The following is a 16,680-nucleotide window of genomic DNA, read 5'->3' as shown; positions in this document are numbered from 1 at the left end:
ATCACATCACAAATGCAGACAGCTCTTGCACTGAGCCAGTATGTCGCTCTGCTGCGGTGTGCACGGAAGGTCTTTGCTGCTGCCCAGGTCTCCTCGGGATGTGCAGCAATTCAAACGCAGCTCTGACCCCTGCCGCTCCCTGCGCGTGTGCACGGTGCTCGCGTGGCTACCAAGGGCAAGGCACTCTGACCTGTTTTCTGTAACATGCACAATTACTGCTTTTCATATCCTTGCCCCATTTTTGTCTGGTGGATAACAGCATCTCCCTTTTTTTTAATCTGGAGAAGGGCTGCTGGTGGGACTCACTCAGAGCTGGCACCACCTGACAGGCAGTTTGGTTGTCTGGCAGGGTCCTGTGGCGATGCATCTCCCGTCAGCTTTGTGTGTAACAACTGAACAACAGAAAGAGCAAGCAGAAGTGTCTGGGTGTGCAGGTGCGTGTAGTCAGTGCTGCCCCAGCCGAGCTTTCCTCCAGGCTACACGCTCCGGGTAGAAAGCATTTGTAATTGCCCTTTCCATCTGACATCATTAATTCCTGGCCAGGCGGAGGCTGAGGCTGAGGGAGAAGGGCTCCGCCGAGCCCCTCAGTCCAGCGCCACCAGGATTCGGCATCCCCGGCTGCAGGCCACCGGGTCTCCCTCAGCGGGGACGATTTCCAGGTGCAGCAGCCCTTCCTCGGCCCCTGTGCTGCCGCGCGTGCTGTGCTTGCACGCCTGCTCCGGGGCTGCCCCAGCTGCGCTTTGCTCAGCTCGTGCCGCGAAAGGAAACTGTCTTGGCTGATTACAGCCCTTCCTGGTAAAGCCTGTGTCTGCTCAGAAAGGCCTGGCTTGATGATACACTTGGGAAGTATGAACCCTGGGGGCAACCTGGATCTGGCTTTGTGCGGGCAAGTCAAAGCCGCCGACACGGGCTTGCTCAGGCCGCCCGGCAGCTTTTCCCTAATTGCATGGTCAGGATGGCTGAAGTGAACGAAAGGCGCTTCCACCTCTAATGCACACTGCAGCAATGGAAAGCAATCCACTTACTGCTCACGGAGGGTATCATCTGCTGATGTTCATCATACCAAATTGCTCTGCAATTAGTGTTCCTCACGAGGGTGCAGGGAGGCCCTTCGCAGAAGGGAAGGCAGCGCTGGGACGCACCAAGCCTGTGGCAGAGCTCTGCTCCGGCTGCTCCGCCGCTTGCGCCCTCCCGCAGGAGGAGCAGTGCTTATCGAGGCGTTTCTCCTGCTAAGTCCTTGCTTGCCGGGCAGTACGGCTTGCCCAGCTCCTGAGGCCCTCCTAGGAGCTGCCCGCCTGCTCGTCCTTCCTCCGTTTCAGCCCCGCAGCCACACTGGCAGATGCTGCCTGCAATCTGCAAAGTTGGCTGTGATAAACTGCAATTAGTGCTTAAACCCCCTTGATGCTATTTTTATGAGTGATGCAGGACAAGGATAAATTGTCCTATTCTTTCACACCTGCTTTGTGCTGTGACAGCAAGACGCAGACGCATTTAAGGCTCTGACTCACTTCCCCAACCCTGATCTCCTAGCCTGGGGGAAGCCGTTTTTCCGCTCCATGCTGTGGGCTGCAGCAGGACCCCAGGCACGCTCTGAGCAAAGAGGGGTCACAACGGCAGCTGAGATCTGATTAACACTTCCTGTTACTACCTCATAGCAAAGGAATTAATTTCAAATTGCACATGAGATGTGTCAGCTTCCCTGCTCAGCGTAGCATGGAGCTGTGCAAAATCAGCAGGGTTTGTTCTTTATAAGGAACATTGACCCATAACTAGTAAATATTGATTTGTCCCTTGAAAGCTGCTCTCAGCCAGTTGCTGCAGGGTTACACGACACACAGCAATACAAAAGACGACAACAGACTATTAGCACATCGGCTCGCAGGAGTGTGTTTTCTCTCCGTGGACATAAACACGAGTTACGATTGAGGTGCCGTCTCAGGGAGCAGGTCGGCAGTGATGCTCGCTGCTCTACATTTTTTAACATCTCGCCTCCCTGTTCTCTTTCAAAGGTGTGCGTGCATAATTAGGCCCATGCAGACTTGGCTGGTGAACACGCTGGCAGCCTGGGCAGAGGAGGGGGCACAGCCACCCCACGAGAGAAGTCATGGTGCCGCGACAGGGCAGCGGAGAAATCGCGCCCTTCCGTTCATCCCCTCCCAGGGTGACTTCTGGCTCAGCAGCTCAGCTTAGGGGAATGAAGCTAAGGGTACAGTTTTGCAGCTTTAGCTTGTTTATGTGTAAAAACCCCTTGCTACCATGGCTTTGTGCTGGGCAGAAGAACCTGCAGCGATGAACCCAACGCCAAGCCAGCTCCCCTGTGAGACATTTACGTGCATTTTTCTGGTCCTTCCAAGGTAAAGCTGAGCTGTGATGGAGCAGGAAGCATTTGCCCCCAGCACCGGGAGCATCCCGAGGGCAGGGTGCCGGCCTGGCTTGGGTCCCCGCGCTCCCCATCGGCACGGATTGCAGGACATGACTTTCCTATTAGCTGTCTCTCCCTTATTAAGGGACATTAGATTAATTACATTGTAGGAGGCAATAAATCTTTCCCTGGAGAGACAAGGAGGGTGCCTGGGATTTGGTCTCTCTGTGTTATATTAAAATTAGGGATTCTGTCTAATCCCATTTTTCAGTGTGATAATGCTGCTGGGCTGGGGCAGTGTAAAGCCCCACAGCTTAAGGGCACTAATTTTCTGAGAAAAATAGAGAATTTCCTCCCTGCTTTCATCAGAGTGAGGGATGAAATGACTTTGAAGTCCACACACCGTAAGCTCTGTTTCCCATTGCTGTATTTTAAGAGGACATTTATGTGGCAGCTGAGCAGTGGCACCCTGCAATTCCACAGCGAGGTCCAGCCACATCAGTTTTCATATTATCTTGCTGTAAATGAGATTCACTGGACAATATGGATCTGATTTGCAGCACAGCTGTGAAAGGACTCCTGCCTTTAAGAAACCTACCATCTATGAATAAATTGGATATACTTATTTTAGACTCCCAACGGGCACAAACTTTGTGTGAGGTTGCAAAAGGAAAGACCCAGCCTGTCCTGTGATCACCTCTCTGAGAAGAAAATGCTTGATCTACCTGTTGAGAAAGGGCCCGCAATACAGCACTTGCATGCATGTGCGTGGCTGGAAGGCACAGGAGTGAGGCTGGCCCCAGCACACCTGGCTCATTGCCGTGCACGAGGTGGCCTTTCTGCCCAGCCTGGGGGCAAAGGAGAAGCTGGAGTCAAACAACTCCCTTTTGGGGGATCTTGACCATTTGGGCAATCCAGGTTTTCCCTTTGTCCTTCGAAGCGTCAAACCCTGCGAGCCACGCGGTTCATTCAGGACGGCGAGGCTTGGCGCTGCAGCAGGGAGGGCAAAGCCCTTGTTGTATTGCCCCTCGGCTGCTGCCAGGATGGGCCCACAAAGACAGGCTGGAAGGGGCAGGAGGACAGCAAGTACCGCATGCACAGCGACCACTTCTCCTAGGACCTCGAAGAGCCATACAGCCTTCCAGGAGCTCATCTGTGATTATCAGAGTCCTTCCTACCTGGAAACTAAACTACAGCCCCTCTGTTTTCATAAAAAGTCCCTCAAAACTGGATCTTGGCTGTCATCCCGAAATAGAGCTGCAGTACAGAACTGCTCCTCTCATATGATTTTTTGACTTCCTCAGTGCCAGGTGGCTAAAAGCTCCCAGAAGGGGTAAGCAGAGCCCTTGAGGTCATCCACTGCATGCTTGTTCTACAAGAAAGATGGAAAAATGCATCTCTCCTGAATGATTCCCCCCCTCCCTGCTCAGCCATCTGCACACGCCATAACCCATCACCCATCGTGCTCCTGAGCGTACTCGCACGCAGGAAGACAAGCATGCGTTGCAACAAGGCAATTTTCTTACCCAACTCATCCATTATTCATTCAGAGTCCTGTAGTACAATCAATTAAAGGAAAACAAGCTGTAGCTAAGTCCATGGCAAACACTGTTTGATTTGTTTTCTGGAAGCCCTGTCACCTGTGACACATGATACGGGATCGGCTCAAAGGCTGTAAGGCCTCACAGGGAACACCAGGTTATGGCAAGTGGTAACTGGCAGAGCCTGGCTCTCCAGCCCAGCCTGTCCGCAGCAGTCCGGACATCATTAATCACCACGTAACGCGGCATCAACGCAGCGAGACACCAGCCTGGAAAAGCCACCACCAGTCATGTCTTCTAATTAATACATTTTACCTAATTGAGTGTCCAATTGCTAAATGATGTCAGTTAGGTTAATTAAATGTTAAATCCTTCTCAGTTAGCAAAAAATGGAAAGTTACAGAAGCTTAAATTGCAAAATACTTGCAAGCCTGTTAATTAGAATAATTGTTTTCACCTCTCACCCTCCAGCCCTTCTCCTGCCCCCAACATTAAATACCATACTCAAGAATCAGCTTTCAGACCCCTTAGTAAGTTGAAACATTCGGGTTAATGCTTTGTCCTTAGACTATCACCACCTCTGCAATGAACACTAACTCAATTGAGTACAAGAAATTGGTTGAATTTAATTTTAAGTATTTCAGGACATCCAGTGAACTGCTGGAAGCTGATGCTGCATGCAGGCTGAGAACTTCCAGCAGCACTGCACCTTAGCTGAAGACCTGGCCTGGAAGTAGGCAGAGACTGAACACACAAGTGATGCCAGGTTTAGGCTTCAACAGCAGGGTTATAACAGCTGAGCTGGAGGAGTCTCATATTCCTGAGGTTAGGACAAGGCCATTCCCTCCTGCCATAGCACAAGATGCAGAGTCCGACAAGGGTCCAGACAACGCAGCTTTGTTCTAAGCACAGCCTACGTCTGCCAACTGTGAGATGATCTGCTACACAGCCACTTCAGGGGCATCCTGAACTTCACTCCTAGAAAGGAAGACTATATCAGTTTTAGGATAAAGGAGATATAGATAAAGAAAAACCTTTTCACCGTTCCCTAGACAGCCCTTTCTGATTCACTGAGATATGGGAACGCATATTAAGCAAGTGGCTTTATGAACTCTAACTAGGACAATTTGTCCTGTTGGTTAGAATTGAGCAAAATCTTTTGTGAAAATGTCTTTTTTTTTTTTTCCTTGCTATTTTCCTGGACTACTGATCCCTATGGTGGTTATCTGTGTGCTAATTTTTCAAAATGACTCACAAATATCATAAATGGTTTAATTTTTGGTCTGCAGAATATCTTAACTGCTAACTGCAGACACTGCAATTGAATATAAAATTTGGAAAGTCAGTTTATGCACCTAAACTTATAAAAATGCCAGGAGTTTCCAGCCATGCATTCCACTTGTGAATTTGCAATTCTTAAAATCTCCTAGTTAGAGAAGAGAAACAAGTCATGTCTACTGCTTCTTCATACTACTTGCCTTTTTTCACACCTTTAGCTGATCCAAGAAACATGCTTTTGAGGTGGAATTATACAGGTCAGCTGAAGGAGTTGCATATACGCTGTCCCACACCTTCAAATCAAGAACTCCTGCTTGAAAAGATTGCCTAGAAACAGCTCTAATTTGTTCTAAACTATCACTCCTATCAGCAAGCAGGGAATTGTTATCTATTTATTTCTTACAATGTCACCAAATCAGTGACCACCTGCAAGGTGTCCATGATGATAAACGCTTGCTTTGTATATGGAGCTATTTCTGACAATGCTTGATAGTGCACATCTATCAAATTGCCTGAAAGAGCCATCTATTAGGATCATTATCTGCCACAGTCCCGTTGTGGGAGTTCAATGTCAGCACATCCTGGGGAAGGTACCTCACTGGGTGCCTATTCTGCTGTTGTTTCTCTAGATAGTATTTCATGTTTTCATTATAAATTTGGACTGAACTTTGGAGTTACGATACTCAGAACAAGGCTTTAGTGCAAGCACCGCAACTCAGAGAAAGCCTTCCAGAGCACAGCTTACTGCTGCACCCGCTTGGTGCAAGTGTGAACTTGTGTCCTGAGGGCTGGCGGAGCTCTGCAGGCTCAGCCCAGAAGCAGAAGGCACGAGATGGTTTCTCCTAGGAAGCTGTTGCTTTCCAGCCCTATATAGACCCTGGTGAAACATGGCAGCTCCCTACTGCTTACTGCTCCCTGCTGAGTCCGTGCTACTGAAAGTACCATAAGTTCTCCTAGTTCAGCTGGTTCTGTCACAAGCAAAACTTATTTCAGAAGAGCACTGGTTCAGTTTGAGGAGGCTTTGATCTTAAAAAGTTAGCTTTCCGCAATCTTTTAGCAAACTTTCAGCAAAAAAAAGTTATCTCCCAAATAACCCTTCCTACAAGAAACCCACAGATCTCAGCTATGAGCAATATTCTTCATAACAGAAATTACAACTAGAAAAAAGCGCTCATCTTTTTGTGTGGAACCACCTGCACACTTCCTTCAGCAGAGCCTCCCCTAGAAACAGAGGAGGTCCCTGCAAGTCATGTTACTTGGTTCGTGGGAAGATCTGCAAAAGTGATATTCTGGGAAAGCACCTCAGTAGCATCCAGCTTTCCCCTGAAGACTCACTCTACTTAGAATAGTCACTAAAACCATGCCCATGGTGTCTCAGACCTAGCAGGAGCTGACGCAGCATAGCCAATATCTGTCTTTCTGTGGGCTGAACTTGAACTGTTCCTGCCAGTGACAGATGCAGCCTCTTTCAACCTAACAGAATGGTTGTTTCACTGCAGTACTTTATTTCCTATCACTTAGTTCAAAGAGCAGTTTAGGCTACAGCCAGACTAGCATGCAAATAATGCACAAACAAAATGGAAAGAAAAAAAAAAAAAAAAAGCAGCTAGCTTCCTTCGTGTCCCGGTAGTCCCTGCCCCGAATAAAAAGGGATGTTGTACATTTGGTTTAACAAAATGCATCTGCCATGTAATGTGCAAAAGGGCAAGGAGTGAACCTAATGATTTACATGAGCAATAAACTAGGAGAAAAAAAAATGAACTACTGCCTATTCATGTTCCAGAGGAGCACATGGTGCAGGCAGCATGGGAAATGGACTTGGGTGATGAATATGTTTAGCTGCCAGGTAGCTTTAATTCATGTCAGATACAATTAACTCACCGTGACAACTAGAAAAGGTAGCTTGAATTTTAATAGCATTGTTTGTTATGTTGTGCTAATAATGTCATGCTTCAGAGGTCCCACACCTGCAAAAAGGGAGGCTTGAACTATGCTGCTCCACACTTTGCAGAATAAATTTGCCACATACAGACAACACAGACAGATACAAATGGAATTTGGAATCTGAAAACACGTTCATAAAAAACACACTCAAATTCTATAGTACAGTCAGTACAGTACAGCCAACAGTAATAGAGGAATATATTCTCTAGGTTAGACAGTGTTTTAGCTCATTTTTCTTTCTGGTCAAGGCATATTTAAGGCAAAGTTTAGATTAAGGAACGTGTATACAAGTGGAAGTTTTATATTTTTATCTACAGTTTAACTAATTACCATATTTTTAATTTATATGTTAACAGAATTCAAAGACAGCAAAGTAAACTTATTCCAGAGTTAGTTTACAAGATTGCCATCTACAGCTTCGAAGTTGCTACTTCCACCTAGAAGCTGCCAAAACCTGTTAAACAGTGATCTGCAAATAGACGTAGAGAGTTGATGCTTGCACTTCAGTGATGTGCTTGTTTTTTTTAAAATGAAATAAATTATGAATGATGCTCTACAAACTTTTGCTCACCTCAAGGGTTGAATTACAGACTTGCATCAAAACATAAGTTCCTTCTTACAGCATGTTTTTCCAATCTCCTTGCTAATCACACTGCAGCCTTGGCTTTTGGAAAAAGCAGAACTTCCCAAGCCTAGAACAATCCCAAAAGATACAACATCCTTGTTTGACTCTATAGCCCCTCCAAAGAGGCTTGAATCAAGGAAGAAAGGCATCCTTGTGTGTAGCAAGAACCTCTGCAGGAGATCTGGTGAGGCGCTAGGTGATTGGCAGGGTAGCTGATAGCCCCAGCATGTGCTCACTACACACTGACCCAAAGGAGCCAGTGCCAGACTTGCACATTCCATTTTGTCAAAAATGTCCAGCTGCTTCGCAGTCTGTAACTATTCAAGCTTAGCATAGCTGAGATATGGAAATAGATCAAGTAGATAAAAGGGGCCTTTAGGATACATAAAGTCAGTCCTTTGTGGGCATCCAATCCATGCATCCAACAGTGTCCCATCAGCAGCTCCTCCACTTGGTTCCCAGGGCTCCCTATACAGTTTGGGGTGCAAGTCCTTCATGAAATCTACTTTATTTAACCTCTCACATGCCTTGAATGCCTCTCTACACTAGTATCTGACCTGCCCTTTCCTGCCTTACAGTCAGTAAGGGACAGAGGAGCAGCAGCCGATAAAGAAACAGGCTTATTTATAGAAAAAAAAGAAATCTTGGAAAGAGTTAGAAAAGCAAAATTCTTTATTCTGAATATACTCTTAACACGCCATTTAAAATGTCCTTGTCTTAACTTCCCCTGCTGAAATCAGGGAAGCATGTCAGGTTGTCTCTTGCAGATGACATTTTGCATATCTGATTTTCTATGATTCATATCAAATAACACTTCAGGAATCAAAGTTAACAACACCTTAAAGGATTCCATACATAGTTTAACAGTGAAGGGAAGTATCCTCTCATAACTATACCAGCCACAAAGATTAACAGTAAAATGAAACCCTTGGTATTAAGAGTAATCTTCTACATTACAAGACTTTAAACTACATTCTCACAGACACCTTAAGCTTCAGAGAGCTCTGCTTTTCCAAGCTCTTAAAAAAATAAGACTGATTTTTAGAAAAGCAAATACAAGATTTCTCCCCTGCTTCATTTTGCAAGGTTTAAACCAAATGAATGCTTCTATGTATAGTTTTTAAACACATCAACCCTTTCTGAAGAGGTTACATAGAAGTTGAGTTTTCCTGAATTTAAATAATCTCTGAACACATAGAGCACAATTTCCTCTGTGTTTTCTGTAAACAATGGAAAGAATATTAATGCCTGAGGAAGGAATCTTATTCTGTTTAAACAGTATGTATTAGATAGGGTTCTTTGTCAAGAAAATGTATTGAATCCAGTTCAATTCAGATCAGCAGATAGAGCTAAATATTGTTCTACTATGCCTGGCTTTCTTCTTCTCTGCCCATACTCAACTCCATGAGTACTGCTTCTCCTAATGATTTTGAAAGTGGTGTTGGAAAAGCAAAGTTCCCTTACATTAGAGACATTCCAGTAGCTCTAAGGTGACTCACGGGAATCCAGTTAATCAGAGGTCTAGTTGACAGGTCTGTAAAATTAAACTACCTGTGATCTTTTATTTCCTTAAAAACAATAAAATGCACAAGTTTATCTGTAGTATGCTTTGAGGTTTTACAGAGAACAGCTTCAGTAAGAACAACAGAATTTACTGTACCCCACCCCTCTCTCCCTTACTATTTATGGCAGTATCATGAACTACAAGAAGCTTTACATCTAGTGCCAGCCATCAGTAACTTGCCTTTAGGTATCTCAGCTACCATACTGAGATAGTCATCACATTTTAAACACATCAGCAGAGAAAGGACATGTCTGGAAAGAAGCGCAACAAACCTGATCTGTTGCTTTCTCTTCCCAGACAGATACAAACTTCAGTCACTTGTATCTACCACTCTGTCTTTTGCAAAATGCCAGAACAACCTCTCTACTCAGCTCGCTGGTCTGCAAGTCCAAGATAACTGTACCTTGGTCTCAGCCTTAGAAGAAAAAAGTATTTTTCTCTTGGATTAAAAAAAAAAAAAAAAAAAAAAGCAAGCTATTCTAATACCATTACATATTATAGGTAGAAAAATCAGTTCCTAACTTCTATTCTGTAAGTTAATGGAAAGAAGAAACAAATCAGTTGTTGCTCTAAAGTTAGCAGTCCTGAATGCAATGTTCCATATTTACAGAGGGATGTCAATATTCATTAAGTTTCATCTATGCGTCTTTGCACCACTGCATGCTTGTGCGAGACGAACCTAGAAGGAAAGAGAAATTAATCAGTACCCACAACTGCTTACCACTTCTGCCAGAAGTGGCAGAAGCATTCAGTTTGAATTCATTTTCTCAAAATACTGACAATAGCTCTCTTCCAACAAGTGTATCATTTAGCCACGGTTTGGATCGAGCCATATGTGAGGCAAAGCTATTCCCCTCTTCCTTTCCCAGTACATGCTTTTTCTTGACCAGCAACATGAGCCAAGATGCAAGACATGGGGAGCTCAACAGTCCAGTAACTAATTAAAGAGTGAAAACACAGCATTACAACTGCAGCTCATGACTGAAAATAAATACTTACTGATAGCTTTTTCATAATTCCTTGGGCCTCTGGATTCAGATGAAGAAGATTCTTCTTGGTCAAATCACTTGCTGTTAAACAAATACTCTGTGAAGAAAACAGATCTCAGTGATTTAAACATACAGCAAAACAGTAATCTACATTCTACTCAGTCAGAAGTGGAAGCGGTTCTGTCAAATAACTTTATTTTATCAATCCCTGATCAACTATGATAGCACAACTGAAAAAATCAAGAACAGATGACTGGGAATGGCTTGAAACATATATGCTCCTCTTTCCCCTCCCCTGTTCCAAGAAAGTACAAACATAAGATTTTTGCAGATTCATATTTCTAATTTACCTCCCCTCCTCCAACAGGAACTGTAATGAAGATATCATTGCTGCCAGCAAGTGGGCTGCCATTGGCAGAGATGGTATAAACACGCTCATTTAGTGCAGGTGTGCGCAAACCTGGTGTCTTGAAAATTCTGAAACATTCCAAAGTTGTAGAAAACTAATTTTACTGCAGTTGATTAAAGTGATCACAAGTTCAATAAAATTCTCTGATGGGAAGAGTTTTAAACTATTTTCTGTGTGAAACAAAGACAACAGAAAGAAAGGCTCCATCTACAACTTGTTTCTGATAATCCCAAACAGAGAAATATAAAGCTCTCCCTCCCTCTAATAGATTATATATCTATAAAAGAGCTAAAATGATAAGTAGAAAAGTCTGACTGCCTATGAGGCCTGAACAGATTCAGAGAAGGTTTACTGAACAAGCGAAAGAGGAATTACAATTTAGATACAATTTTACACATGCTCAAAATTGGGGAAAAAGTAATTCACATAAAAGGAAAATAAATATGGAGTCAGGACTATCTAATCCTAACTCCACAGATGACTCCTTACGGGTGCCAGTCAAAAAATCTTATATCTGCTTCCATGATCCCATTCTAACGTGAAAAATTCAGATAATACTATGTACACACTCTCTCCCCCACTCAAAAAAAAAAACCAAAACAAACAAAAAAAGCAAAAAAACAGGCAACACTGATAAAGCACTTAGATTGAAAGTCTTTCATTTCACAGATTCAAACAGCCACCAACGACTCTTTTGCAAATAGATGACAGATAAATAAAGCTAACAGTAAGACCATCCTCTATATTAGACATTAACAGAGAAATAGATCACAAACCTGGAATCAAACTTGGGTGTGACAATGGAAGTACCCCCCTGAGCACAGATATCAACAATTCTAGCAGTAGCTGGAGTGATAAAATTGTTTCTGCTCGATCTGCTGAAGAAAAAAAAAAAAAATCCTGCTCTGAAGAATCATGTTAACAGATGTACAAACTCTGTCTGAAGGTTCTTACTGATTAAGGGTAAACCCCAAAGCTAGGGATAGCTGGTCCTCAGAGGAGGAGTTGCCCATCTTTCATTAACTGTCAAATCACTGATTGTTTCTACAACACGACATGCTTGTGTATCAACCAGCCTACTAAAACTTACTCCATTCCATTTCAGAGTTTTATTAGTCATACACTTACTCTCCCCTTCTCTGAAGGCCAGTGAAAAGATGTATATCTCCTAATACCTTTTACTCATGCGTTTCACTCTTGCCGAAGGAGCTCTTCTGCTCTTGGACACTGGTACTTTTTTAATGGATGCCTTCACCTGAAATACATGACTCAACAAATTAGTTACTTCATTATCATGTAACAGCAGAGACCAGTACAAACAAAGGCTTCCATACAAAAAGCTTGATTCAATAGCTTCTTTTTTAATGCACAAAAGCCTGAACCAAATGACATACAGCCTTCTGTAAACTTTCCCATTTTAATATCATTCTTATGTTTTCCCCCCTCTCAGCTTTGCTGTAGAATATTAGAAGGGCACAATTACATGAACTTTTACCTTGACCTAGTACTGTCCATATATTCATTACTGGCCAGAGTAAAAGAAGCAGAAATTAGCATTGGTAAAGAATTTTCAACACAGTTAAAAGTGTCTCTATTATGGGGAATATCACATACAAAAATGAATGCATTATCTTAGAGGAAAAGGATGGGAAGTAAGACCTTGCAGATGTATAAAAGCAATAGAAGCAGGGATCAATGAGGCAGGGATAAAGAATTTGCACCAAGCTAAGTGATTTGTACTCTCTAAGAGCAAACAAAAAAACAAGATTCTTATCACTAGGCATTACAGGAGACATTAGCCTTTTTTTTTTTTTTTTTTAGTCCCCTTCAAAGTGTCTTGGACAGGCATCATCTCAGTGAAATAGTTTAAGTTTACATCATGAGAAGAGAGTCATCATAAGGTGTAGCTCTTTACCTTTCCAGTTCTTGGATTAATATTTTCAGCTTCTAGTTCTGCAAGAGATTGTTTATCATGTTTTGTTTTCTTTGCTTGAGGAAGTAAAGGAGACGCTGCTTCTTCTTCAATAGCTTCAATATCCTGTTTAGATTTTTCAGCTAAAAGGAGATGATGTTATTCAAGTTGAAAAGAATAAATTGTTAGGTAGCAGTTGGGGTAAAAAATAAATAACTACGAGTATTTTTGGCAACAATTTGCTCGTGAAATCCAAACTCCAATAGGAGTGGTTGATACAGCATTTATTTTCAGAGTTTTTAAAAAACAAGTATAACTACTTCTGGTAACAAGAATAAAGGAAAAATCATTTTCTTGTATTCAAACATGTTGAAGACTGCATATAATAGTTGAATTACCATTTACAGAACATAGACCATTGCAAGCTTTCATCTTACTGAACTCATCATAACACTTAAAAGCAAACTGACCTTTCTTGATGATTTTTAAAGGAGTCTGGATAACTTCTGCTGTTAATTTGTTTATTTCTTTTATTTCCAAGTCTGCCTACAATTAAAAACAGTCATGCTACTATTAGGATCATCAGTAAAGCATAGCTGCGATGCATCAAAGTTGAGGAGTAAATCCCTAATAGTTTTATAACAAAAATATATCTATATTCATCTGTCGTGCTGAAACAAGGAACTTTCATGTTATTCTGAAAGCAACAATGACTTAGCAGACCTGCATACCACCAGTACTAACATGCCTTTTCTGGCAGCTACAAGTATGCTTTCACCTCTTCCCTGCTGCTCAGTTCAGAGATGCTTTAACTCACAAAAAGTATATATTCTCTCAGGTATCTAGGAGAGAAGTTAAGCAGGTCAGGAAGACTAGCAATGCATCATTAGTAAAGCCTAGTCGTAACAAAATAAAAGACATTTATTACATTTAGAGCTTAACACAATAATTGTGAAAGTGTTTTTGTAACCTGTAAAAGAAGCCTTCTTACAGAAGGAAGAAGCCTTTCCTCTGCTACAGGGACAAAAAAGGCCCTCAGAAAAATTTACTATTTATGCTAGACACCTACCGTTGCTGCCTCTTCTAAGACCTTTTTGCTTCCTCCTTTAGCTAAAAAGAAAATATTTTAAAAATCAATTTATATCTAGGGCAGTTTATTAAACATTTTAGTATTTCACCAGAGTGGTCTCAGCTTAAGACTGAGAAACCAGTGCTTCTAAGAGTGCCCATAGGCTTTTTGCTCGTGGAACATGAGACACACGGGATTCAGCTTTCTTTTATAGTGTTTTCTTCCTTCCCTCCCTCCCTCCACCCCGGTCAAGGAAGACCAGCGCCCGCCGCCCCCGCTCCGTACCGAGGTAGTCGAGCCAGTTCATCTCGCGGAGCGCCAGCGGCAGCCGCAGGATCTCGATGTCGTACAGGTCCTCCACCTCCTTGACGAGGCGCTCCCCGTTCGTCCGCAGCTGCTCGAGCCGGCTCCTCACTGCGGGGACGCGCACGGCCTCACGCCGCCGCTCCCCGGGGCGCCGCCAGCCCCCGGGGCCTCCCCCCAGGGCCCCGCCGCTCCCCCGGGCCCGGCCCGGCCGCCCCAGCGCCCGCCGGGCCCTGCTCCGACCCGACCCGACCCGCGCCCAGGCCCAGGCCCAGGCCCGGCCCCGCCAGGCCCGGCCCAGCCCGGCCTACCCTCGCGGTCGAAGTCCTTGAGGAAGGCCGCGAGTTTCCTGGCGCGCGCGGTCGTGCCCGCCTTCCTCCGCGCGGGGGCCATGGCGGCCGGGCCGGGCCGGGTCAGGCCGCGCCGAGCCGGGCCTGCCGCCGGTGAGATCTAGCGCGAGCGCGGCCTAGTGCCACCGCCGCCCGCCCGAGGCACGTTCAAACCCAACCGCCGCCCCGGGCGCGGCCAATCGGAGCGCGGCGCGGGCGGGCGGCGCGCTGACGCCGCACGTCGCGCTGACGCCGCACGTCGCGCTGACGCCGCACGTCGCGGCGGCGCGCTGACGCAGCGGCTGACGCAGCGGGGCGCGGCGCGGCATGGCGGCGGCGGCGGCGGTGTCGGCGGCGCTGCGGGCCGGCGCGGCGGCCGTGGCGCGGCAGGACGCGGCGGGGCGGGCGGCGCTGGCCGCCTGGGCGCCGCTGCTGGGCGCGCTGGGCGGGCTGGCGGCGCAGATGCGCGCGGCGCGGCGCCTGGCCTGGGCCGGCTCGCCGCTGGGCGCCTTCGGCGGGCTGCGGGCGCGGCTGTGGCGGAAGCAGCGCGGCGCGGCCGAGGCGGCGCTGGAGCAGCTCGGCGGGCGGCGGTGAGGCGGCGGCGGCGGGCCGGGGCGGCGCGCCGGGCCGGGCCGGGGCCGCGCTGAGCCGCCCTGCGGTCCCGTCCCGCGCAGGGCGGAGCTGCGCGCCGTGCGCGACGCCGTGGCGGCCGCCGTGGCCGCCGTGCTGCGGCTCTACGAGGAGCGGGCGGCGGAGCTGGGCCTGGCGGCGGCGCTGCGCCGCGGGCCGCGCTGCCCCTCGCTGGCCGAGGCGCTGGAGGGGCTGCAGGACGTGGAGCGGCACTACCGGCACTTGTATCCTTCCGCGGCGGGGCCGCCCCCCCCCCCCGGCTGTGGGGTCTCCTTCCCCCCTCCCCCCGGCGCGGGTGCCCCCTCCGTGTCGGCCCTTATCGAGCCCAAAGGTACCTGGAGAGCAAGCTGCTGCTCCTGCGCATCAGCTGCGACCGCCTGGAGGACATGGAGGCCCTGCCGCAGTCCTGGGAGAGGATCCTGGAGCGCCACAAGCCGGACGTGGTCCAAGGTAGCTGCAGGCCCCACTGCACGAGGGCCGGCTCTCCCTGCCCACGCCTCCCGCGCCTGCGCTGAGATCCTGTGTGTGACCTGGCTGGTACATGGAGTGGCATTGTTTTACTTGATCTGCCAAGATAATGTCAGGTTTTTTATGGCTTTTAGAGATAAGTTAATTTTTTGTGGATATAGAGTACAAATAAAATGCACTAAACTTTTTTTTTCCAGATGCACTTCTTAAGATCTCTCTCTTTCTCGACAATCAGTGAGAGTTGTGTTACTAACCACGCTCCTGAGGGAGAACAGGATACAGTGATGCTGATCAGCTTCTGTAAGTGTCTAGCACGTGACTCTTCAGACATATTCATGAAGAGGAAGAAGAGCTGGATAATCCTTCCTTACGCCTTTTGGAAGCTGAGTAAGCTGGATACTTGACCTAGGAAATGCTTGGGCTGTCCAGAGAAGACAGCAGGTAGTGAGTCGTCATCTGCAGCTATAGAAACTGGCCTTTCTCTTGTGTGCGTTGGATATTTTGCATACTGAAAGAAATGTTGAGATTCATTTAGTTGCAAATAAATGGTAACGATCATGTTCAGAAGTGTCCTGCAAATAAATAAATAAATAAATAAATAAATAAATAAATGTAACATAATGTCCTGCACTTTGATATCATATTGAAGAGATTTTTAAGTACAGTCCTTGCCAATAAATAAAAGATGCTAATTCAGATCTTAGAAACTTCTTGTGCCTTATGCCTGTGAGCAGTGTGTTTTCTTTCATCGCATCTTCCACAGAGCCCTATAACTTCCCTCCCTCATCTGTGTGGTGAAGAGGAAAGCTAATTTGGTTTGAAAATGTGTTCATGGAGGTATACAGATAAAGCACAGATACCTGAATTCTGACAAGGGCAGTTTTCGAGTGAGAAGAGTGTGCTTCATAGCATTAGTAAGGGAAATTTTGTTACTATGCTGCCTTCAGAGCTGTAGCATGATGTTTTCATGGCAATCCTAGATGAAATTAAAGATCGAATTTCTTCATATAAAGATGGAAGGACATAAACTGTTTGTAGTTGGTCAGAAGTTAGGTTCACTACCCCTGTCAAAATAAATGACGATTTATCAAACATCCTTATGTAAAGAGATGAATGTAAGGTTTTCACCTTCCTCGGGGGGGCAGTACAGCATTTCTTTTAAGTCATTGTTTCCAGGTGTCATTCATTTTTTAACCTATTATCGAGGAAAGTGGGTTGTGCAGTCAGAAAATGAGAAACAGTTACTGCACCTCTTTT

The 16,680-nt window shown here is 45.9% G+C and overlaps 2 protein-coding genes across 2 annotated transcripts; one reads left to right on the top strand and one right to left on the bottom strand.

Moving 5' to 3' along the window:
• Positions 1-8,434: 8,434 nt before the first annotated feature.
• CDCA8 (cell division cycle associated 8) lies at positions 8,435-14,389 on the bottom strand. Its single transcript, XM_062593760.1, has 10 exons — positions 14,308-14,389; positions 13,979-14,107; positions 13,694-13,734; positions 13,095-13,170; positions 12,628-12,767; positions 11,888-11,967; positions 11,489-11,587; positions 10,654-10,780; positions 10,314-10,400; positions 8,435-9,993 (listed from the first exon to the last, which is right to left on the bottom strand). Exons 1-10 carry the CDS (start codon positions 14,387-14,389, stop codon positions 9,949-9,951), a joined length of 906 nt encoding a protein of 301 aa, XP_062449744.1. The 3' UTR covers positions 8,435-9,948.
• Positions 14,390-14,652: 263 nt separating this feature from the next.
• On the top strand, positions 14,653-15,760 carry AIRIM (AFG2 interacting ribosome maturation factor). The gene is made up of 4 exons (XM_062594158.1): positions 14,653-14,915; positions 15,000-15,179; positions 15,287-15,405; positions 15,621-15,760. Exons 1-4 carry the CDS (start codon positions 14,653-14,655, stop codon positions 15,659-15,661), a joined length of 603 nt encoding a protein of 200 aa, XP_062450142.1. The 3' UTR covers positions 15,662-15,760.
• Positions 15,761-16,680: the final 920 nt, after the last annotated feature.

The sequence above is a fragment of the Rhea pennata genome, chromosome 23 (assembly GCF_028389875.1).
Source record: "Rhea pennata isolate bPtePen1 chromosome 23, bPtePen1.pri, whole genome shotgun sequence".
Taxonomy (NCBI): Eukaryota; Metazoa; Chordata; class Aves; order Rheiformes; family Rheidae; genus Rhea; species Rhea pennata.
This window is presented reverse-complemented; position numbering and strand designations above follow the sequence as displayed.